The 26,288-nt window shown below is 41.3% G+C and overlaps 1 protein-coding gene across 7 annotated transcripts in view; it reads left to right on the top strand.

Moving 5' to 3' along the window:
* LOC133524761 (protein purity of essence) overlaps positions 1-26,288 on the top strand; it is a 145,994-nt gene that overhangs the window by 65,403 nt on the left and 54,303 nt on the right. For 5 of the 7 annotated variants that reach the window (XM_061860908.1, XM_061860920.1, XM_061860914.1 and 2 more), the window contains 13 exons: positions 1,706-1,873; positions 2,910-3,075; positions 3,609-3,754; positions 4,409-4,480; positions 9,418-9,590; positions 11,132-11,321; positions 12,527-12,712; positions 18,581-18,679; positions 19,156-19,315; positions 20,066-20,228; positions 21,513-21,686; positions 23,268-23,402; positions 25,061-25,164. In XM_061860908.1, coding sequence (XP_061716892.1) covers positions 1,706-1,873; positions 2,910-3,075; positions 3,609-3,754; positions 4,409-4,480; positions 9,418-9,590; positions 11,132-11,321; positions 12,527-12,712; positions 18,581-18,679; positions 19,156-19,315; positions 20,066-20,228; positions 21,513-21,686; positions 23,268-23,402; positions 25,061-25,164 — 1,936 coding nt within the window. The remainder of the gene's footprint in view (positions 1-1,705; positions 1,874-2,909; positions 3,076-3,608; positions 3,755-4,408; positions 4,481-9,417; positions 9,591-11,131; positions 11,322-12,526; positions 12,713-18,580; positions 18,680-19,155; positions 19,316-20,065; positions 20,229-21,512; positions 21,687-23,267; positions 23,403-25,060; positions 25,165-26,288) is intronic. The other 2 variants (XM_061860916.1, XM_061860940.1) reach the window with 1 other exon arrangement.

The following is a 26,288-nucleotide window of genomic DNA, read 5'->3' as shown; positions in this document are numbered from 1 at the left end:
CTAGTTTTTACGAAAACGACTGATCTGACCTTCCAACCCAGAGGGTAAACTAGGCCTTGTTGGGATTAATCCGGTTTCCTCACGATGTTTTCCTTCACCGAAATGCGACTGTTAAATATCAAATGATATTTCGTACATAAGTTCCGAAAAACTCATTGGTACGAACCGGGCTTTGAACCCGCGACCTCGGGATTGCAAGTCGCACGCTCTTACCGCATGGCCACCAGCGCTTTTGTTTGATAGACTGACAGCAAGAAAGCGAGAAGCCTGATGGCAAAAGAGTACTGATTGACTATTTCCTTGTGCAAGAAATACTTGTAGATCGCCGCAGAGGTTTGCCAGACTTCACAGTTTGATACGACAAACAAGCCAAAATCGACGCAGTCTAATTGCCTAAGACAAAACACTCAACCGCAAAAAATACTCGCTCTTTCCTACTGGCAGTTGCCTTTACGCAGACATCATAGTACACTATTGACGAGGCTCTGAAGTAGCTACTTGGTGGCTGATGATTAATTTTAAATGCAACAACCTTTGCAGTCCTTTAATTGAATCCGAAGCCAGCGCTTTTCTTAAAAATGGTGCAAGAAAACAACAAAAACAATTGAAAAGGTTTGATTTGTCGCCCTTTTTATAAATAAAAAAATTTGAAGTGTACTTTTCTGCCGAAAATACGCCTCACTATTTGAGACGGCTAAATAGTCGCGGTACCAACATTGTAATAATAAGTACTGATCATCTGTTTGGCTGTTTAACCTTTTGAACGCTTTCTCTCTCGCAAAATGTGGCGTGGCATACACGCCAACATCTCAACTAGTGAGAAACGAATTTAAACCTCATCTGTCAACAGTAAAATTGCTTTGACAGCGTCTGCCATGACCTCTTTAGTGATCGTTGGCGTGGTTGGCACGACAGCACATGACCACTTTAGTGGCTCTTTGCGTTCAAAGGGTTAATGGACGTATGAATTAATTAGATATGGCCATTTAAACTTTTTAAAAAATTTGGAGCTCGAGAAATAATGGAATTTGTATGCAACATCGGGAAATCGAGACTGCAGTTTTTTAACTGACCATAAACAAAGAGAATTAAGAAGACCAAGAGTGCTCACTCCATACAACGGTTTTGTTACCAAAAATACTATTATTTTCATAGTCTACATCTAGCGTCAAGTAGCGAATCTCTCAGTACTGCTTCACAACAATAGATGTCGCGGCAAACAAAATGTCTAATGCTCAACGATTTTCAGCTAATATTATAGGGAGCGTGCATGAACTGTAGGAGGCAACACAGAAGCCGTCAGATTTTTGGCGCGAGGCGTAAATGTGATGTTTACTGTTCCGACGTAGCCCACAAGATGGCAGAACCTACTATGCACAAGAAAACACGTGACGTGTGAATGTACATGTTTATTGTTTCGATTCAGGCCACAAGATGGCAGATCCTCCAACGCGCACGGACCCTATAACCAGAGTAAGCGTAGGAGTTGAAAATAGAGTTCCGGTAGACTACGAGAATAATATTATTTTTGGTAACAAAACCGTTTTATGGAGTGACCACTCTTGGTCTTCTTATTTCTCTTTGATATGGCCAACTAATAAAAAAAAAATTGAGCTCGCGAAACCGAGACTGCAATGTTCTTAACTGACCATAACCTACTCGTACGCAGTTCGCGACCTACTTAAATAATAAATCGGTGTTTCAGGAGTCGGCCCATCGACCTCAACAGTAGCGAACGTTGCCCACGCCTCCTCCACCGTGGTGGAGGCCATAGTGTCCGCCGTGGAGATGTCCCAAGCTGAACACGAGCAGAACCAATACATGGACGTGGACGACTCGCTGGAGCCGATGGTGCTGCTGGCGCCTGATGGAGGTAAACATTTACCCCCTTATTCATAAACGTGTACTAAAGTTACGATGCCACTGATCGTCGTTTGTCCCATTCTGACGTATTGGTATGATGGAAAGGGACAAACGATGATCAGCGGCATCGTAACTTTAGTACACGTTTATGAATAAGGGGGTTAATGGATATCCTACTATTTCCATGATATAATTTTGTTCTAGATAGGCAGTTTGTTATACAGAACTATATCGAGATAGAAGGGATGAGTGTATGTCCCTCGCGTGCAAAAAAGTCGCCGGACGGATCTAGTGGTCGCCGCGAAGGAAAATCCTATATGCTACATCCGTTTCAATGACACCTAGAATCGAATTGGCGCGTTTTGATCGATGCTTTTGAATCGTTTTCGCGCGACATGTTTCCATTAAATTACTCGTGACGTCAAAGTATCTTCGCAAAATGTTACACGCTCGGTTCCCTTACCAATCGATGAACGCTTTTCTTCTATCTCGACACAGTTCTGTGGTTTGATAGTTTCAAATCGTTGAGATCTGCGTATCTTCACTCTAAGCCTTATAATAATAGTACATTATTGCAGAGGCCGGGAAATGGCAATTCATGGAAGAGTTTCGATTTTCGAATCCATGAATCGCTGTTCCTGCCGAGGCATATGTAGTGCTTTTCTCCAAACATGCGAGGAAATAAAGTAAAATAATCATCAACCGCTAAACACGACAATAATTGTTTGATTTTTTTTTAAATTTGAGTTTGACCATATTGAAGAATTTTCCGTACTAATAAAGATAAGATAAAGATAGTTCATTATTCAAGTATGCATATTACAATGCGCTTCTAAACGTCAAATAAAGCTACACCGGCTCTAACCCTACACCTCCGACCCGAGAAGATTTAAATCCCCCCTCAATTGGAGGAGGGTATCCCAATATGGACCGGCAAGAAACTCGGCGGGACACATCTTTTCAAAACATTACATCTTTGCATTATTTTTGCTACATTAAGGTGAACATTTCCGAACATATTGGAGAGAACTGTATATTTTGAGCAGGCCTAGACGCGCTCCTGGACATCCCGCCCGACGCCGACGACGAGACCATGGTGGAGCTGGCCATAGCGCTCTCGCTGCAGGAACAGCCGCGTCGCGCGCCCCCCGCGCCCTCCGCCCCTCCGCCGCCCGCGCCGGGCTTCAGCGACGCCACCGCCTCCCCGCCGGGGTACGTACATGTACATTTTTTTTATACTACTTTGGTGGCAAACAAGCCATCATAAGACCTGTCGTCATGTATGGATGAGAGTGTTGGGCCCTAAAAGTGACAGATGAAAATAGATTGCACGTAGCGGAAATGAGAATGTTAAGATGGATGTGTGGTGTGACAAGAATGGATAGGATAAGGAATGAGTTTATAAGAGGAAGCCTGAAAGTTGCACCCATAATAGAAAAAGTGAGAGCGAATCGCCTAGCGTGGTATGGGCACGTGATGCGGAGGGATGAAAGTCATGTGACGAGAAAGGTATTACGAATGAATGTGGAGGGATGGAACGGGAGAGGAAAACCTAGGAAAAGGTGGATGGGTTGTGTGAGAGATGACATGAAACGAACGCGAGTGAATAGATGACGAGTGACAGAAAGATGAATGAAAAAGACAAGGCTGTCCGACCCCAAATGAATGGGATAAGGGCAAGTGAATGATGACACCTACTTTGGTTGTGTGAGATTATATTGCTAATAGTACCAATATTGTAACAGATCCGACGACGAAGGCAGCACCGCGGCCACCGACGGCAGCACGCTCCGCACCTCGCCCGCCGAGCCGCCCGGCTCCGCGGGCTCCGAGAGCGGCGGCTCCGGCGCCGACAGCATTGGTGGCGTGTCCGGTCGGAGCAGCGCTTATGGTAAGACCTTGCTCTACGATTGATGCATAACGCTGCACAGCGAATAGACAAGGAATTTGACTTTTGTGACATTTCCTGCCGCGTCAACTGTCATAGTGACAATCAATTTGGAAGTCGCTAAAGCTCTGGTTTCCCAGGGTGCGGTGCCGTCATATAGCGGTCCAATATATAAAATCGAAGACAATTTTGTGCTTCGATTTGAACAGGTAAACGAGATGGCGCTGTACAGCTCCATACATTTTGAGGTAACTGATTGTGAAACTTGACGTTTGACACTTCAGTGACCGCAAAACATATGGAACAGTACAGCGCCATCTGTTTTGGATGTCTCTATTACAATCAATTCTCTTCGACAGCGGTGAAATAACGTCACTAGAACGTTGTACGAAATGGTGGTAAAATTATTTTTACGTCCGTAATATTACGGCCGCTATATGACGGCACTGCTATCCTAGGAAACCAGAGCTTAAGGATTTCATTATTGTCAAATGTAACAGGAGCACGGCAAGTTTTCTAAAGAGCTTTACAGATTCGGTTCAGAAATGCTGCTACAGAAGGTCTACTCCCTCATCTGTATAAAAACCAAATTTCAAATATTTGTACCCTTAATTAGGGTTATTAGGGAATAGTATAAGAATTATTAAAATGTTCTAGGGGACGTAGTGTCCACGCCTTCAGCGGGCGCGGTCGCGTCGACAAACGTCATCGTGGCCACTTCTATAACAGGCTAGTAATATCGGACACGGCTTACTGATCTTGTACCTTATTGCATTGAATGAGGGTTTAACAATAGTCAGTTACACGCTGTGGTTCAAACTGAGCGAATACTAGAGCGGCAGCGACCAGCGGGGCGTTCATTTTAAAGAAATGCAAACATATGCAGGTGGTCTTAATGCACGCTGCTCAAAGTGCGTGTGAATTCGCCGGTAGAGGCGCTAGTGTAGCGTGAAGTCTCCGAAATGTCAATTGTTACTGTTTCTGAGTTGATTACGCGCGGTCATTATAATTATATTGTGATTTTTTTTATATCTCGGGATTATTTATTGAAAATATGAGTTACGGCTTCATTAAGCCGTTGTTGGCAGTACTTTAAAACCGGCAAAAAAAATACATCATCTGTGAAAATTTCAACTAACAACTAGCCTGGTGACAGATAGACGAACAGCGGAGTCTTAGTAATAGGGTCCCGTTTTACCCTTTGGGTTCGGAACCCTAAAAAAGAGGTGTAAAACTATGCGAGTCGAAGCAGCGACTTAAGTTAGTTTTTTTACGGTATGGTATTATGGTATGTATTGAATATGATTTGAAATTCGCGCCCATAATAACAATTTGACTTAGACAGCTATACTTCGATCTTAATCAACAGTAGTGCCAACTTGTGAGCAAAAATCAGTAACCCTCAATCCCTTGGAACGTGCAGCTGGTCGCTCGCTACTGAGGCCGTAGATTTATACTAGCCGCGAACTGATGACATGGGTTATATTACTATCTCATTCACTCTTGCTACGAATACGCTAGATAGAACGAGACATTTTGCGCCCACGGTTGTCAGTGCTTTTGCGGATAGTATAGAACTATCGTCCCAATTATCACAGAGTAAACTTGTACCTTATTGCAATATAGTAAGGTTTAATAAAGGTCGGTTAAGTTTGGTGTTAGTCCCACTAGCCATGTCACGCTTCACATGCCGCTGTACACAAATTAGAGTCTAGTCTGTGTGACTTTAATGCTAAACGATCATATGATAAACATGCCTCATTGTTTGTCTCACTCTAATTCGTATTAATGTCATATTTACTCATTAAGTTGACCTCATACCAAAGAGAATATAAAATAGAGGTGGATTGTAAAAGAAAACTTTGTAGCCACAGTAAATTTACTGCCATCTTTCGGCACATGATTAAAAATTTCAGAACGACGTTTGACTTTGAAAGAATGCAGTAAATTTACTGTGGCTACAAAGTTTTATTTGACAATCCACCTCTATTTCAAATTCTCTTTGCCGCACAGGCAACGACTCGGAAGAATAGTATGTAGCACTAAAATACGATCATTTAATATTTCAGTGAACTTAATATTGTTTTAACTAGCATCATCGTTACTGTGTTCATAAGAGTTACAAATATAGAAGTGTTCAAGCTAATATACTGAACTCACTAAACATTAATATGTAAATAATAGCATGTAGTCAAAGTAACAAAAGTGCCAGTTATTACTGACAGCTCAATATCTATTTTTGATCAACATGCCTGCTCTGTCAGAATACATGTGTTTATTTAGTCATCTGCAACAAGTTACGGGCTGAATATAAATACTCATGTCATACTGCGCAACTTTTACTATGGGACCAATCCCGAAATCGCGAAGAAACCCCCCCCCCCCCACTCCCAAAATTTAAATCTCAAGGTCAGACAGCCAAAATATATGAAACAGCCAATTTTTTCGCGATTTCGGAGTTCCATAGTAAAAGTTGCTCAGTATGACCAAACAAAATTCGAAATAGAGGTGGATTGTCAAACAATTTTAACATATGTCAGTGAAAGAATAAGGATCAAAGTCAAATGGCGTTCTAAAAGTTTTAATCATGTATCAAAAGATGCCAGTAAATTTACTGTGGCTACAAAATTTTCATAGACAAACCACCTCTATTTCCAATTCTCTTTGGTATGACCTATATATTCACCCCGTAAATTATTGCAGGTTATTTACACAATGAGAACCACTAGTAGTAGATAAATAGTAAGTAAATAAATAACACCCATATTCATGGCACGAATGTCACAAAGTTGTTGCATAGTTCGGTAGTCATCAACCTTACATAGAACCACACAGTCACTGGCAAACGTCGTGTAAAACCAATCATTTAAGCTCTGGTTTCCTAGGTTAGATACAAAATACTACTCATCTCATTGACATATATCTAAGGCAAGCCTTACAGGCAATAAGAATGACGCCAGTACAGCGGTGTCACGTACATGAATTCGAGCCAATCGTGCAGTCTAACGCCACAACGCGATTGGTTGATGAGTTCGCATCACGCGCGCCATTGGTCGTAACTAGTTGCGTTAGACTACACGATTGGCTCGAATTCGTGAGTGACACCGGTGAATTAGCACCATTCCTAGTGCCGTAAGGCCCGTCCTTAGATTATATGTCAATGACTCATCCATATTTAGCCGTATTATTTTGTATGGAGACCGCTATCCTAGGAAAACAGAGCTAAAGCACATCTAGAGGAACGTATTGAATTGTAAAAATCACCCCACTATTTCGTGTAAATATGTGTACCATCGCCCACACTGTTAACTGTCCATCGGTGGACGGTTAAGAGTGTTGCTGTTTGTACCGTGCAAGTCAGTGTATGGAAACTAAAAACCAGTGACGTCAACACATCAGAAAATGTGGTCTGGACCCCAACTGAGATCCTGTGCACCTAATTTTTTTTTTGTATTACCATCTTCTAAATTATTTTACTGAGAAACGGATGCATTGTACTATTTCTAAGCACCACCGTATAAAACCAAGGAATACTATAGTTTGTTATTTTTGCATTAAAAAAAAGGTAAAAAATCTTGACCTGTCTTTTTATTAAAAATTCTTGAAAAACCTACTTCTTAAAAATATGGTTTGTGTTACTTATGAAAGCATAAGAATGTAAATAATCGTTTATGATTTATAATTTATACATATTGGCTGTGACTTATTTTTTCAAAAGTGTTTTTTAGTAAAAATACTACAAGATCGCTTACCCTCTTTCTAATGCTAAAAACGAACTATAACACACTTAATGCAATAAAAATATTCCAGTCGCAAAGGACCATGGGCCAATTTGTATAGGGACCGTGCGCGTTGGAGGATCTGCCATGTGGGCTACATCTTGTGGGCTACATCGGAACAGTAAACACCACATTTACGCCTCGCGCCAAAAATCTGACGGCTCCTGTGCTGCCTCCTACAGTTCATGCACGCTCCCTATGGAGCTTGGCCCCAAAACCAACACAGCTGAGGGTTAGGTCTTTAAATCTACTCCATTTAATTCTATGGGCACCAAGCGGAATTCCATTGCAGAACTGAGATATTTGTATTTTAGCCAAAATGTCATCACCCTAATTACCTACGCAATAGAGTCCAAGTAAGTAAAGCAGTTGCTGCAGGGTAGATGTTTGCGCACCGCTGCGAGCGCGGCATTTTGACTAAAATATAAATATCTCACTTCTGCAATGGAATTCCGCTTGGTGTCCATAGACTTAAATGAAGTTCATTTTGACACATGGTCCTTTGTCAGATAAAACAGATAGCGCAGTACAACAGTAACTTATCGCCACATAACTGTAGGGTCACGGAGGGTACAGTTGCTCGGATTTTTTCAACGGGCTATAGCATGAAAAGTATAAGTGCCTGGAACATTTTTGTAGGCACAAAGCAGCGTTCATTATTTAAGTTTTATATGTAGTAAATAGATTTCCAATTGCTTTCACCAAAAAGGAGATAGCGACCTTTTTTAAAAAAATGGGAATCTAGCCACTGTGTACTACTATAGGTACACAGTGACTAGTACCCCCTAGTACACAGTTGCTCTAACAGTACACAGTGACTCGAGCCACTGTGTACTACCCCCTGTATACAGTGGTTCTAACAGTACACAGTGGCTACGGATGGAATAGAGCCGCTGTGTACTACCCCTAGTAAACAGTGGCTCAGAGATTACCTACGAATTATGATATACATACAATGACTGTTCTTATAGGTTTTAACTGATGCTACCCGTGCAGAACTTGTAATTATAATGATACACAGTGGCTACTACACGTTACTTCATAGGGGCGCTGACATTTTTAGCAAAAATAATAAACTTATAAGTATTTGGATTCTTTTTATTAAAAGAATAATGGATGTACCACTTCGTATCAGGTTCAACCCTGCTTTGATCTCCTCCGCCGTATGGTTGCCTATTTTCCTGGGCACTGAAGGCGATCTATTTCGTCGCGGCATTCTGTAAATAGGTAGGTACAGTTTTAACTGTTATTTTATTAGCAGTCATTTGGTTTTAAAATAAATTTGAAGTTCTAAGAACAAATAACAACAATTTTTTATTCGACTTATTAAATTAAACTTTGTCGGTATTTTTTTTATAAGTTCATACGTACACAGTGGCTCGCGAGCCAGTGTGTACTCCTCCGGAACGAGCTACTGTTGACCCTGACGCCATTTTGGAATCAAGGTCAAACTAGAGACAAACGCATAAACCTAGAGCATTGAATTATCAGTCAATACTAAGTAGATTAGACACACTTTTCGACAAAAACAACAGTAATTAAGAATCTCACACAAGTTTAGTTGAAAAACGAAGTGAAACTTACGTGAAAATGTAAATTCGGCCGGGTAAAAAACAGAACACGTCATTACACAACCGCACGGCGCCAGAGCGGCTCACGGACTAGTTCATACACGATCGAGTGTCGAACGCTTCTCATTGACGTAGAGGACAGATAAAAAGCTCTTTCCCTTTCCAGCACAGTGCATTCGAGCGACTGTTCCCTCCGAGCAACTGTACCCTCCGTGACCCTATCTATTTTAGTTTTCTAATTTGCGGCAACATTGACTAGCTGTATAGCTATTCCATTTGTGTATAGCCCAATTTAGACATTTACTAATCTGTGTAGCCGGCGCCTCGACCTCCCTGTCTCAACCCGGCGCGTCCACATCGCGCACAGCGGAACTAGAGACCGAGACGCGCAAATTGCACGCGCTGCGGCTGTCTCTACTCTCCGCCGCTCTGGACGCGCTGCCGACGCTGCGCTCGCTGCCCGGCGTGCGCGCCATACCCTTCGTGCAGGTTAGGACACAACACGAACACATCTACAGCCTTGAATCTTCTGTAAAAACTATACTCATTTCTATAGAAGGAAGTTTTTAAATATTTCAACTAACACTCAGACGGGTTTTCCTTTACATACATAGTTTAAAAAAGATAAGCTTCTTTTATAACAAATAAATGTGATAGTCTTTATTATTGGATTTATACTCCAGTCATTTTGAGTCGATTCCAAAAAAACAGTAAGTGCTTGACTCACTGATATAGTCGCTTTTGAATTAAGGTCGTCAAAAGGATTTATTCAGTATTGTGTTTAAAACTACATACGGGAGGCACAATATAAAACGGTGCAGGGCGCCAATTAATGTTTGACGATTATCATCTTTATAGCCATAGGCAGTAGAACCATAATAAATTGTACTAACCAGCGGTAGCATCTATCTGGAGTGACCTATCCGACCGCCCGCCACATCTGACTGTTCATTATGAATCTACTGGCTAAAACCATAGAGTTGATAATTGATATACACTGAACATCGTTTCGATCCTTTTTTAGGGCACCTCCGGTTTTATTTTATCACAATACTGAATAGATTCTTTTGACAAGCTTAGTTCAAAAACTAAAGACTATACACATGAAAAAGATTCTCAAGTCTTTAAGAGCCCCGTAACGATTTTAGAGCAAAAATGTAAAATTGATAGATTTAGTCGTTGAAATTGTACACCTTTTTCTACGTAATATCTAAATAACAAGTAATGGTTACTATTAGCACGTCTTCTCGTCTTGCCTTTTAATAATGAGGTCGCAAGCGTGCGTCCCCGGTAATATGTGACGATAAAGGCCAGTTTTTAAAAATTCATCATAAAATTATGCTGGTAAATTATACAAAATAGTGTAGAAGAACAGTTTCAGCAAATGTTGTAAAAGGTTTAAGTATCAAAATTACGTTGAAATTAAGTCGATTTTCAGAGAAATTGACACTTGTTTTGAAGTAATTTCTGGAGAAAATTGATTTCGTCTTAACTTTCATTTAATTTACGTCAAATTTATATAAAAAAAATAGTTTATTAAAATTGAAGTACAGGATATGTGTAGTACAAAATTACCATTTATAGCAGTCCATATTTTACGAAATTTACAAATAAGACTGACAAAATCAGTGCTTCATGCGCGTTTACCTAAACGTCCATCAGAAAAAAAATCATTACTAATTAAGTAAGTCTGTTTAAAAAAAATTGATTTATTAAAATGAAAGATAACAAGACGTGCTAATAGAAACCAGTACTTCTTATTTCTAATAGTTCAGAAAAGGTGTACAATTTCGTCAACTAAATCTATCAATTTGACATTTTTGGGACTAAAATCGATAACGGCCTCTTAAAGCCGGTTCGGACTGTGTTAGTAATTTAGTCTATTAACGAGTGTTTTTGTTACTACATAATATCGACCAACTGACCAAAAACGTTCGCACTGCAGACGAGCGAGTTACAAGTAAGCAGTAACGTAGTCCAAACAGTCCTTGCATCTTCTTCACAATAAAAATATATCTCATTTTCCTTAGGTTGTCCTAATGCTGGCCGGCGACCTGGATTCCACCGTGGAAGCGGACCGCGCCGTCCTCGAGCGCCTCCTGGACCTGCTCGTGTCGGAGCTGGACATGGGCACCGAGGAGGACGCGCCCGCCATGACACCCGCCGTCCACGAGCGCACCAACCGCCGCGAGCTACAGCTGGTGGTGATGCGGCTGCTCAGTGAGTGATCTCAATTGTGTTCACCACACTCTGGTAAAGGCGCTCTTGGTTGTGAGAAAACAGGACAAGTGCGAGTCGGACTCGCCCACCGAAGGTTCCGTAATTTTTATTATTTGTTGTTATAGCGGCAACAGAAATACATCTGTGAAAATTTCAACTGTCTAGCTATCACGGTTCATGAGATACAGCCTGGTGACAGACGGACGGATGGAAAAAGGAGTCTTAGTATTAGGCTCCCGTTTTACCCTTTGGGTACGGAACCCTAAAAACGAACGAGAAAGTTGCATTATCCACATGTGAGGGAAAGTAAACTGATGCAAATTTTGAGTTGTTTCCTTATGTTAGCTGGTGGAATTGACTTTTGAATGATACATTTTATATTACGTTCATTTGGATTTGATTTGGTTTTATTTTGGTATTTCGTAGGTAGAATTTCCCTCGCGTTGGTGTGATGAAAAATGTTGTGTTTCACTCGGAAGCAAAGTTTGTTTAACCCTCGTGCCTTGAAATTCGCTACACTCTTGGTTCAATTTTGGAATCTTTCGCTCTGGCGAAATTGATTCGTGCTTGGCAGAGCGGCGTGACTCCGTTGAATTACCTGCTGTTGCATCGGATTCGGTAGTTTGCCACGGAACGCCGAAACACCACACTTCGGCCGGAAGTCTGCGCATTAATAGTCTCCTTCTAGTAAAGGGACCGTGCGCGTTGGATGGTCCGCCATCTTTTGTTAACATGTTTTGTCAGCGTCAACATGTACATTGACAGTTCACGCCAAAGCAAGTGCTGCCATCTACCGTTCTCGTACGTTTTTTTATGGTTCTGCCATCTTGTGAGCTACATGGGAAGCATAAACTTCACATTCACGCCTCGCGCCAAAACTCTGACGTACAGTTTTTGCACGCTCCATATTATAAGCTATGGAAGGTGGGGAAGGAACAAAATCTCCATATACCAAAAAGTGTCCGAAAAAAACTATAAATGGGTGGCGCTACAATACCTAGAATACTTCAGAAAAAAATCTAATCATAGACAGCGCACTTCACTCCGTCAGTAACGCCTAAGTTCTTAGCTACTCTAGCGCTACTCTGGATAGATTTGGAACTATTATTTATAGCTCACAGTAGGACACTTTTGCAACAATTCTGCCTAAGGAGTTTCTGTTCCTTGCCTTTACCTTCCATATTATAAGCGTTCAATGTTGACAGGTGTACTAATGGCCCGCTGTAAGTCCACCTCGTCCGGCAGCACAACAGCGCGCGAGGGCTCCGGCGCCGCCTGCGCCGCGCACGTGTCCCGCCTCGCCGCCGCCGCGCTCATACGCGCCGGGGCGCCGCTGCACTGCTACAGAGTGCTTGCTGCCTTATTACCGTACTGGAAGGACAAGACTGCTAGTAAGTGGACAGATTTTAACCAAACACCAGGACTACCAGCAGTTTATTAAAGGGAATTTGAAACGGAGGTGGATTGTCAAATCGAACTTTGTAGGCACATTAAATTTACTGCCATCTTTCGACATATGATTAAAACTTAGAACGCCATTTGACTCGATGGCGCCATAACCTTTGGTCACATTTTTTATATTTAGCAAATTTAACGCATATCTGTGAAAGGATAAGGATGAAAGTCAAATGGCGTTCTAAAAGTTTTAATAATGTGTTTAAAGATGGCAGTAAATTTGCTATGGCTACAAAACTTTCTTTGTCAATCCACCACTTTCAAATTCTCTTTGGTCTAAATTTGCCACAAAACGACCTTGAAGTTGTAGCATTAGGATGAATTTTAATTTGCCTGTTATAAGGGGCTGCGTTACTGCCGTATGATACTTATCGAGATTTAAGGTGGACGTCCACAGGGCCGCATCGCACGCATCGGACGCATCGCACGCAACGAATTTTGGTATTCTTTGTACTTTCTTTACAAAGTAGTAAATCTCTTTATTATACAATAATACATATTAAAAGTAACATACAATTAGTAAGAAGTACAGAGGCGAACTTATCCCTTTGAGGGATCTCTTCCAGTTAACCTTTGAATAGATGAGAGGAGAGAGTGAAAAAAGGGTGACAAATGCAGTAAAATGTACAACAAAATACATACATAATTTAGAGGATAAATATTACAACAAAAAGGAATGGGGAAAATACACAAAAAATTGGAAAGAAGAAGAAAAATATAAAGCAACTATACAATAGAAATATAGGCAAATTAATAAGTCAGATAACCACAGCATATTTAGCCTCCACTTGAGCGACGCAACCGATTGCGCGCGTCTGAGCGAGACAGCAGTGCGTTCACTGATCCGTTTCGTGCGACGCGGCCCTGTGGACGTCTACTTATAAACTTCGATACCGGTTTAATTATGAATTAGGGACAAATATTGATTGTACAATTCACTATGTAACGGGATCTGATACAGTAATATTTAGCGGAGCTAGTGAAGCGACATTGAAAGACAAAGCGGACTATGAATCCCGCTTTTATACCACCTTCAGCGACTCGCTTCTGTAAAGGTAGACTATTTTAGCTTAGAAATACTATTAAATCGTAAATAATAATGTAATAATTAATAATCATTAAGTCATTTATCTTCGAATTTACCCTTTTGAAGGTTTGCTATTCCTACTACTCTTTGAACTTGCACAACACGCTCAGAATCTGTTTAATTTTTTTTACTCTTGAACATAATATTTGGTACACAAGTTTCCTAGCTTTGCAGGTTTGTAACAAACGCTTAGGGCTTAGTCATGTAGCTTGACACCGAATTGACCAATCACAGCAGCGTGAATAATAGGGTGGGTCACTCATGTATGGAGAAAAAAAAATTGTTGTCATTCCAGCACTGTTATAAAAAGTTACGTAATAATGCCAATAAACAGTATTTCTAATTATTTTTCAATAGGAATTCATTTTCGGCCTTCGGATCCATTACAAAGTTTTCATATAAATATTGTTACATTTTGTACGGTCTGCGTTCTGTTATTCAAACTTAAGTTAAAAATATACACCATTGTTGGCTCGAAATAACATGGTAAAGGTTCAGAGCCAATAATACGTACACTAATTAATTTTAAACAGACACCTTAAATAAAAAAGTAAAAATGACCCACCCTAGAATAATGCACAAATTGCTTTACACAGCCGACGCACTTGTATTAATATTTAACGGACACGTACTAATACTTTGTTTTTGTTACGCCACTTAACGCTGAGAGATAAGTACTGTGAGGAAACCCGTAGAACTTTTCTTGCCTCCCGTAAGGCGCATTTTCATTGATCAAACATTCGTCGCTTTTGTGTCTCGACAGGGAAAATCTTCATATCATATCTTGATTTGCAAAAAGTAATACTGTACTTAATGTTTTGTAGATGCTTTTGCATTTATTATCTTACTTAAATGTACACAGTAATTTGTATAAGGCCGCGTTCCCACTCTATCGTAACGACAGTAACCGTTCTATATGTGAACACCTCTATAGTTCGCGTTATTCACGATGACGAGCAGATTTGTCAAATCTAACCTTGAATAACGTGACAATAAGAGTCAAGGCACGCGTCTTCGTGAATGACACGAACTATATTTAAATATATAAGCCATGGTAGGACGATTACCGTCCTATATGAACACCTCCATTTTAATATACAGGCCATGACGCACGAGTATCTGTCGTTACGACGTATTGGGCACGCGGCCTAAGTGTAAGGCCGGAGTGGCTCGCTCGGCACGGCGTGCAGCGTGGCGTCGGGCTCACGAGTGATATGAGCAGCGTGCACTAAGGCCGCTCCTATACGTTTGCATTTCTTCAACATGCACGCCGCACGCCCCGCCCGCTGCACGCACAACTCGAACGTCCACTCAGGCCTTACACTTTGGCATATAGAATAGGGGCATAAGTATATGGGCTCTTGTAGTACAAAAGGGTGTTTGTCCAGTGCAACTGTGTGGTGCTACCTGCGATCAAGTAAAAGATCATCTAAGAGAAATGACGTCGAATCTTTATACATACTTAGCTATGCCATGTGTCGGTGGTGCTAACAGCAAAACATCCAACTGGCCATTGGTAGACCCTATTTCGTTGCAATAAGGTTTACGAAAGGTTACCCAATGAAAATGCGCCGTACCCCGCATGCGTCCCGTACTACACGTGTGTAACGCTCGCTTGATTGATCAGCAGATCGCCCGGCCTCACTGAACGAGGATTTACAACGGCTACATTTTCCGGGACTCGCCCAACTGGCCGGGCAGGCTTTAGGTGATCACTGTTCGAATTCAGAATTAGTCGTATGCTTTGGTTGTGTGTATGAGCGTACAGCGTGGCGTCAAGCGTCAAGCAGCGTGCACTGACGCCTCGGCCACGAAACGGGCTGTACGAGCGCTAGACGCTGACGCTGACCTTCCTAGCGTGCGTTCCGTGGCCCTCGGTTGAGGTCGCTGGTATACGTTTTCATTTATTTAATATGGATACCCCGCAACACGCCCCGCTCGAGCGTCCACTCTGTACACACATTATTTTACTGTTAGATCGAGAATTCCTCTTTATTATGGCATTTTTACATGAATTCTTCCGATACTATTTTTAATTTAATCTTACCCTCCACTTGAATGTCAATTTTAAGACCTATCATTTCAACCAAGGCTCTATTTTTTATGCATTTTTATTTAGCTTCGCCGCATATATTTCTTTGCATATGTGCTTTAAATCTTGAAAGTTAAGCGTAAACCACGTCCCCGGTATCTGAATGAGTTGAAATTTGGCATGATTTCGATAACAATGCAACAATATGCTCACATGGAGCTGATTTGATGATGCCTAGCCAAAGGAACTCGCACGAAGCTCGCGCGGAGTTTAGGCTTATTTGAAAGATCACGAGAATCACTTGATACACGTGCAAAAGAGAGGAAGTAAAATCGATAATATAATAATAAAATAAAAACCGGCCAAGAGCATGTCGGGCCACGCTCAGTGTAGGGTTCCGTAGTTACTCTTCCGTCACAATAAGCTAAACTGGAGCTTAAAGTATAGTAAATTGTTAACCAAGGGATGAAACGGTACCTTTCACCTGAGTTAAACAAATAGGCAAATTTGCATAATCAGTACCTAATTAAAATAAGTCTTTTTACTATGAAGGGAAAACTTTTTGCGATAACTCAAAAACAACTAAACTGATCATATCCGCTATAGTTTTCATTTAATGTCTTTCTTAAGCTCTTCTTCCACGATTTTTTTCATATTTTTTGGACCTATGGTTCAAAAGTTAGAGGGGGGGGGGACACATTTTTTTTTTCTTTCGGAGCGATTATCTCCGAATATATTCACTTTATCAAAAAATGTTTCTTGTAAACCCCTATTAGTTTTGAAAGACCTTTCCAATGATACCCCACACTCTAGGGTTGAAGCGAAAAAAAAATTTCACCCCCACTTTACGTCCCCTACACGTACCCTAAAAAAAAATATTTTTTTAGATTTTATTGTACGACTTTCTCGGCTTTATTGATTTATATATCCATGCCAAATTTCAGCTTTCTAGCACTAACGACCACGGAGCAAAGCCTCGGACAGACAGACAGACAGACAGACAGACAGACAGACAGACAGACGGACATGGCGAAACTATAAGGGTTCCGTTTTATGCCATTTGGCTACGGAACCCTAAAAACGGTAACTTGTTAAATCTGGATAACCCGTTATTTCATTAAGAGGCGAAGTTTGTCATTAAATTACGTCACGTTGGAATTACCGTGTCTTTCTGTACATTCTCGTGCAAGATTTAATGCCGAATTTCTTTTATAGCTGCTGTTGAGCTACTTTACGAAATAATTTATGTGATGTGATAAATAAAAATACTACTTACATGAAGAAGAAGGAGCTAATACTATTAGTGATTTTACATACAGTAAAACTAATAGTAATAGCTTGTATTTTATTATGCAATAGGCCCCAAGTTTGTTTTTGGAATGTTTCTGAGTTGATTTACTGCATTTGTTAAAACACAATTTACAGTGTTTTTCTTACTTATGGTTTCGACGTTGGTTCGGGATTTTTTTTTTACCATCTCACCTTGTAGTTGTCTACATATCATCAAATCCACGGACTACATTCGTTCGTTCTTGTATTAGATACCGGCGTAAATATACAGACCAACGTGCACGTGCACGTTGTAATACACAGATCCTTATGAGAGATGGCACACCGCTTGCGTGACGTATGCATGCACAGTTACACCATTTTATCGCACGCACACGGAGGCTTTTATTCGGGAGAATTTTTATACACATCGCATTGTACTTATCTTGTCTACATATTGTCATATTTCTCAGGCTTACACTCGTTCTTTATTCTTTAAGATATCGGCGTGAATATAACCGTCCCATATTCAGGCGCCACATCCGCTTATGATGTCTTTTATTTGCCTTGCATATGCCATGCGACTAAAAATTAAACTATGTAGATTTAGGAGAATCAAGCCTACTTTCCACGAATGCGAAGAATTTGACTCAGATTTCGCATGATCCAAAAAAACAGGTCTTACACTCTGGTGCCCACACATGCTTACGTCACTGTAGAGTTGTCACTTTATAGTACCAAACAAAATAAATGATAATGGAAATTTGTGTTTTTTCCGCTGTCAAACATCACTTTTGCTAACCCTTTGAGCGCTTTATGCCATAAACACAAACATCACTCAAACGCCAAGCTCCCGGGCGCGAGGGAGCTAATGTAAACCTTACTCGAAAGTGTGAAGGTTACTTTGACAACGTCCGCCATAACACCCATGGGTGTCCTTGGCGCGGTGGGCACGACTAGTAACGACGCCTTTAGGTGTCCTTGGCGTTCAAAAGGTTCAAGTCTATCCAAACAGGCCGAATGCAGCGCTCGCGTGCTGCACGCACGTACAGTCACCATCAGATATATCGGAGCAGGCAAGGCGCCGACAAATGTCTGAACACGCCTCTATTTTCAAGGCGTTACAGTGCGTGTTCAGATATTTTTGAGCTCCTTCTCCGCTACGATATATGTGATGGCGACTGTACAATACGCAACCGCACGAGCAGTTCGCGCAAATGTTAGTTTTAGATTACGATAATAGCAGTAAAGACGAAAGTTTGTGTCACCCACGTGTCTGCTGTGTCTCACTAGGAGTTATATTCTTTGGCGCGGTATAAAGCGTTTTAACATTCGTGGAAGGTAGGCTACACTGTCATGTAATTATTTATTAGCTGTCTTTTGTAAGCTCGATCTCACCCATGCTTGGTTCCGTAGACGCTGGTACAACGACGCCTACAGCGCAGCTCCTGAAGCCGCAGGCGCCGCACCCGCTGCCCGACATGCAACCTTTCTTCGTTAAGGAATACGTTAAGAGTGAGTGTTTCTACAAGCTTTTATTATCTTCAGCTTGAGATGATTGAGCGAAGCCATTGCGAACGGCTTTAGATACGGATCCTCGTAATAAAACGAAACCTGCGAGATTGGTTTCGTCTTCAAAAAGCGTCCAGTTTTAATATGTCTATGACAGCATTTCCCTGGCTATGTGTCGCGAGTGAATATTGGGAGGGCGATATTCCGACCGATCGGGCTTTCTGAGCGTTACCAACTTTGGACTCACTGGTCTAAGAAGTTTTCTATTTAACATTACGTTTGCTTAATATTAAATTTAACAAGTCATAAAATTTAACAATTAAGTCAAATTTTGACCTGAATCAAGGAATCTGATAAACCAAATAGATTTATTCCGTACAAGTCAACATATTAAAGTTGCTGAAACGGTTTTTGTACCGATAAAAAAATGGTTAGAGAAAGTATCGATGCAATATACTGACAAAATGTTATTGCAACAGGCCACGCCCTGGACGTGTTCGACAACTACCCACAACTACTGATGGAGATGGCGCTCCGCCTGCCGTGCCAGATCCACAAGCACTGCGAGCCCGTGCACTTCGACTCGCGCTGGCGCACGCTGCTCTGCGAGTACATGATGAACCAGCAGACCCCGCTCAGGTACTGTCACACAGACTACACAGACACCACATTATGAAGCGATGAAGACACAGAGAATTTGAAATAGGGGTGGATTATCATAGAAAACTTTGTAGACACAGTAAATTTACTACCATCTTTAGACACATGATTGAAACTTTTAGAACGCCATTTCACTTTGATTCTTATCATGTCACTGATATGTGTTAAATTTGTTAAATATCAAGAAGTGGCGCCATCTTAGAGCGCGCGTTCACAACATAGGTGCAATTTTACTTGTAAACTTCTCCCATACTATATTTGTACTGCTTTGCGAGTATATGATGAACCAGCAGACCCCGCTCAGGTACTGTACGTGAGAAGAGGTTACGGACATATTCGTAATCATACCTAATTATCAAATTTATAGTTACATTCCATTTAAATAACACTTAAGGCAAAGTTATCTACTGATGTCTAATTCAGGGTATGTCTTAGCATTATTGACGATTCGTTTTTTTAGTTTAGTTTTTAAAACAATGTTATGAGTTAAACTTTGTCCTCATCTCTGTTTTCCCGGTTTTATTTGAAAGGAGTTTTAGCTCTTTTCGTTAGTCTAATTCCATTGGCTACTACCTAGTAGCAGTAGACCCGAGTCTATCTTCCAATGACGGCTCTGGATTTTGAGGGGGAAATTGGATTTTATTGACTTTATTGGACCACTCGCCTGCTAGAAGTTGGGTTGGACTGGACAGTTACAACAATAATACCTAATCATACATTTATTCGCAGGAAACAAGTCCGCAAGCTTCTCCTCTTGCTTTGCGGTACTCGCGATCGCTACCGCCACACGCGCGATGTCCACGCGCTCGATACTCATCTAAACGCCGCCAAAGCGCTGCTGCAGACCGACCCAGCCTACGACAGGCTCGTGCAACTCATGGACCATTTGAAGGTAAGGTTTTGGTACACGAACATGTTCTGTATGCTATTATTTATAAATTCCTTACATATCTTGGCCGGAATGGGTACTGTCAGCTGACTACTTATACCTGCTCAGAGAAATTGACAAAGCCCATGAACGACCGGAACTGCCGTTGAACAGAGACTTGGCTACGTTCAGGTGCACACGGTTAAAGTCAAGAAACCTACCGGCTCTCCTTATCCACCAACCACGCTCTCAGTGGAACCTGAACGAAGCCTGGTCCGAAGAATGGTCGCAGGAAGATGTCCCATCTGATCTCTTCGAGTTTAACCCGCGGAGCTACGTGCCGGGGCCCAATGAAACACGTCGCGCCTGGTGCATGCTCAACCGTCTGAGAACAGGAATCGGCCACTGTGCATACCTCCGGAAAAAATGGGGATGGAATGACCAGGAAAGCTGCGAGTGCGGATGCCCAAAGCAAACTGTCCGCCATATCGTTTTGGAGTGCCCACTGATAAAATACGATGGCCCAGTGGAAGATTTTAAAAACATAACGAGTGCAGCCATTACCTACTTGGAGAAATGTAGATTTAGATTATAAACTAATCGTTATTCAATATACAGTGTAGTAGTAATTGCCATACGATAAATAAATCAAACTACTTATACGACCTCGCTCGCTCGTCTAGCAAACAAATAGCATACGGTCGATAAGTAAAGACCGTTCAGCGGCGTGTTAAGCATGACATGTAGCGTGACTTCTAGCTTCTAAATGATTTCAGGCCAGTGTATTTGCATTTGGATACCTTTGGAATCTAATATTTGTCTCTATTTACTTTGGCCGGAATGGGTACTGTCAGCCTTCTTGCAGATAAATAGCGTACGGTCTATAAGTACAGACCGTCCAGCGGCTGTAGCGTGATCTCAAGCTTCTAAGTGATTTGAGGCCGGTGTGTTTGCATTTGTTTGGACAATGGATACTGTCAGCCTTGAGCTACTTATACGGCCTCGCTCGCTCGTCTAGCAAACAAATATCATACAGTTTATAAGTAAAGAGCGTCCAGCGGCGCGTTAAGCATGACATGTAGCGTGACGTCAAGCTTCTAACCCCCTTAATCATAAACATCTAATAAAGTTAACAAGCCGTTAATAATCATTTGTCCCTTTCCGACTTATTGATATGACAGAAAGGGACAAACGATTATCATCGGCTTGTTCAATTCAGTAGGCGTTTATGAATAACGCCATAAGTGATTTGAGGCCGGCCGCATGTGTTTGGACACTTCGCTCACCTAATATCGGTCTCTATTACAGGCGTGTGCAGAAATAGTGAGCGCCCGCACGGGCAACTGGCAGCACACGTGCGCCACGGAGCGTAGAGAGGCGCTCGCGTGGCTGGTGCGCTGCGCGCGGCGCGTGCACCCGCACGTGGCGCCCACCGTGCTGCAGCTGCTGCAGGCCGCGCTCACCGACACCAAGTCGGACAAGGTGAGCACACACCGACACACAGTTAGGGCTCTTGCATACATACTCACATTCAGGGTCGGCAACGCGCATTTAACTCCTCTGGAGTTGCAGGCGTACATAGGCTGCTTACCATCAGGCGGGCCGTATGCTTGTTTGTATGCGTATGCTTATCTTTTTTTTCGAAAAAGAGGTCGTAGACCTATACTTTTTTTTATTCTTAAAAGACAGTAGGTACAGGATATCAGCTAAAAGATGACATCAAAATGATAGCCCTAGTTAAAACATTTCACAAGTTACACTAGTCCAAACGAGACCTTTGTAGTAATTATACAATGGAACTTGTGTAATAATACAGAACGGAACCGTGATAGTTAGCCAGTTTAAATTTCTACTGATTATGTATTTCTGTTGCCGCTATAACAACAAATACTAAAAACAGAATAAAATAAATATTTCTTTCCAATCTCGAGGTTCTCATCCAATCACTGAAGTTAAGCAACGTCGGGCGGGGTCAGTACTTGGATGGGTGACCGTTTTTATAGATAATGTTTTTATAGGTACGGAACCCTTCCTGTGCGAGTCCGACTCGCACTTGGCCGGTTTTTATCGTAAAAACTAGTTTTTGCAAAGTGTTACTTTTCATTTTATGACATCTATCAATAAGGACAAGTATTTAAGACTGGGTCCCATAGTAGCAACATTGCCATCAAAAAGGAGTTATGCACTAAGTAATAACTGAAAGATGATTTTTTTTAAACTGGTTTTATCTCTTAATCTTAGCGAATTCCAGAAAAGCGTATAGGACATTTTAGTCTTTAAATATGATGAATATGTCCAAGACTAAAGTTATGACGAACATCTCTAGTGAATCGATTCCAACTATTATGGTTGGGAACGAAGTACTGGAGGTGGTCGAGCAATACGTGTATCTTGGACATATTCTATCTTTTGACAAAACACACCAACGGAAGGAGATCTCCAGGAGGATCCAGCTGGGTTGGGCGGCATTCAATAAACTGGCGGACATCCTCAAACCCGTTAACATTCCACAATGCCTGAAAACTCGCCTCTTTAACCAATGTGTCCTGCCCACCATGACCTACGGTGCCGAGACATGGACGCTCACTAAGGAGACTGTGCATAAAATTCGAGTGGCACAGAGAGCCATGGAGCGCGCCATGCTCGGCATCAAACTTCAAGACCGAGTGAGGAATGTCGAGATCCGACGTCGCACCAAGGTGCAAGACGTCGGACACGTCATTACCAAATTAAAATGGAGCTGGGCGGGACATGTTGCCAGGCAAAGTGATGGCAGGTGGGCCAAAATGCTAACGGAATGGTGGCCGCTTACAGACGAAAGGAGTGCCTGGCGTCCGTTGGCTCGTTGGGTGGACGACATTCGGAAGACTGCGGGTCACTTCTGGATGAGATTGGCTCGGGACCGGGATAAGTGGCGTACTAGAAGAGAGGCCTATGCTCAGCAGTGGGCGATAAAAGGCTGATGATGATGATGATGAAATATGATCAAGAATACACTGTTAATATCTTACAGGTTCCTCGTCAGCACCGTGTATAAAATATTTAAACTATACCATTTTCCAGACCCCGTCAGCATCAGGATCGACTTCCGAGTGGCAGGAGCGCGAGCGCAGCGCGGACAGCGACGCGTTTGTCTCTGACGGCTCCAAGTTCCAGGAGCATCGCGTGCCGGTCCTCGTCCAGCAGATACTCAAACAGGTTACATTCAGTTTTTCATGAACCTGTAATCCCAATTTATTCTTACGTTACGACTAGATTTTGCGATATCTGTTCGAAATACCAAACAAGTCGTAGTATTACTTGGTTTACTTGAATCTTGGTCCTATACATTATATACAAATGTATGCCGTAGTAGAAATATAGGGGACAAATAATAATAATCGTTTGTTTATTCAGACAATAAGATCCACAAATTTGTTATTATTAAAGCTAAAACCTAAATACATAATAATAATAATAATAAAATGCTTTATTGCACACTACAAAAAAAAAAATGGTACAAAGTATGTAAAGGTATAAATATGTAGATAACAACAGGCGGACTTATCGCTAAACAGCGATCTCTTCCAGACAACCTTCAGATAGAGAAATGGCGAACATAATCAAGGTAACGGGTGGTGCAAAAATAAAATAAAATACATATACTACAAATATTTAATATATATAGGTATACTACATTTATTACTATAAACATACATACATATAACCACGCCTATTTCCCGGAGGGGTAGGCAGAGACCACAGATTTCCACTTGCTACGATCCTAACATACCTCTTTCGCTTTCTTCACTCTCAAAACATTCCTCATACACGCTCGTCGGTTTAGGGTGCTCTTGACCAGGCCTTTCTTCAGGATTTCCTCGATTTGATCAGAGAAAGTCTGCCGAGGTCTACCCCTTCCAGCTCCCTCTTCTACTTCTCCCTTATACATTCTCTTTGTTAACCTTCTTTCACTCATTCTTTCCACGTGTCCAAACCATCTCAACATACCTTTCTCAATTTTTGTCACTACATCTTCGTTCAGTCCACACTTTTCCCTTATCACACTGTTCCTAATTCTATCTTGTAATTTTACACCACACACACTTCTCAACGCTCTCATTTCCACTGCATTCACTTGACTCTGATGCCTCTTATGCCATACCCAGCTTTCGCTACCATACATAAGTGTAGGCACCAACACCCCTCTATGTACAGCCAACCGTGCTTTTTGCGACACCTTCTGGCTGTTCATAAAAGCGTTGATTGCCCCATTCACACGATTTCCAGCATTCACTCTCCTTTCAATGTCTTCATCATGTTTACCGTCCGTAGTGAACAAAAACCTAAAAAAATATTTAAATATTCGTAACTCATTATTGATAACGTATTGTTGAGTGTTGCATTATTGCGCACTCATTCCTTACAGCTAATGTCTTCAGGAGGCTGTTCGGACTATCACGTATTCTGTTCAGAAGCGATGCCATCTCTTTACGCAGCACAGCACTGAAACAGTCCATGCGTTCTTCCGCGAACATGGTGGATGCACTGCAGAACCGTGACAGCCCCAGTAGCGCCCTGAGAGCATTATTGTACTGGACGCGTAGAGAGCTGAACGACCTTTGCGTACAGCTTACCCACAGTGCAGCCGAGTACAGCGAAGTGCAGTCTGCTCTAAAGAGCGTGGCTTTGACTCGCATAACGCATATGGTTCGAAGGACCAAAAATATGTAGTGGACGATTCGTACAATGATTTACTCGAATCCGGCTCGAAGAAGAAGAAAATCGCGATCATTGTATTCAAACAAGCGCTTAACTCGGCACTTTGCAGTTGGTCCCTGTCATTCTGACCAATAGTAATTTGAGTTTTTTCACAGGTGTCACAGGAAGAATTGAAGATGTTTGTGAAGGCTTTCCTATTGGAGACCAACTCCACGGCCGTGCGGTGGCAGGCGCACGCTTTGCTACTGGCCATCTACAAGTGAGTGACACGTACAATTAATAGAGATATTTATTAGGCGGGCCACACACAGCGAGCATACGCCCGAGGCAATATCCTCACGCACAAAACGGCCAGTGTAGAAGTGCCTCGGCCATTTTGTGCGCAAGGAAATTGCCTCGCGCGTATTAATTTAGAAACCAGTCATATAAAACATATCAAAAATGCAGTACAAAAGATGAACCGCAACAAAAGGAAAATACAACAAAAAGACCCGAAGGTTCATAATTATAAATTATGTTAACTAAAATAAATAAAATTATAGGTAATGCATATTTATATCAGATAGAAATATAACTGATATGTGTAATTTATATAATTAAAGAACCTTAGTTTAGGTATTTTGTGTATTTTCCAAAATGAAATCTGATGAATATATGTGTCGTTTGAAGCGTGGTAAGCGATCTTAAAGTGTATTTTTATTAACATATACGATCGTTTACATTATTTTGCTTTCGTAAGTAATATAAACTAATTGTTTACGTACGTACGTATTCTTAAGAGGCTGTCAATACCTAAAGCGCGCACACTGTCTACTTCTATCGGAGTAAATGAGATAGCACTGTCGCATGTTACTGGGCCTGGGTAAGGGAATAATAAGAAAAATATTTAAATAAAAAAAAAGTGGATTATTAGTGTAATATTTTACTCAACCACGGTTTATATATAAATGTGTTGAAATTGTGATTTTAATTGCAGACCCATAAGTCAAAACAATAAAGACATAGAACCGTTTAATTTATTGTGATTTTAAGACCAATCTTTGCAATTATTTTCTATCGAGCCGATTTCGTTCAATCATGTATCGAGTACAACCACGGTTGTTGCACACTCTTTGCAGCATCAGGCTTATTTTTCTTATTTGTCTATTATAAATTCAAATTCAAAATTGACTTAAAAAAAGTATTTGTCATTCTGATTACTTCAGGTTACTTATTTATACTGATTTGGTTGTGTCGTTGATGTGATTTTCTATTTATTGTAAATATTTATTAAAACAATATCAAAGGTATATTCCTCCCTTTTATTCATACAGTCCACCATACCATACCATCTTTTTTAACGGTCTTTGAAATATAATTAATATGAACATATATTTTTCTTAC

Source organism: Cydia pomonella, chromosome 1 (genome assembly GCF_033807575.1).
Source record: "Cydia pomonella isolate Wapato2018A chromosome 1, ilCydPomo1, whole genome shotgun sequence".
NCBI lineage: Eukaryota > Metazoa > Arthropoda > Insecta > Lepidoptera > Tortricidae > Cydia > Cydia pomonella.
Note: the sequence above shows the minus strand (reverse complement) of the source record. Positions and strands in the feature narration are given on the sequence as shown.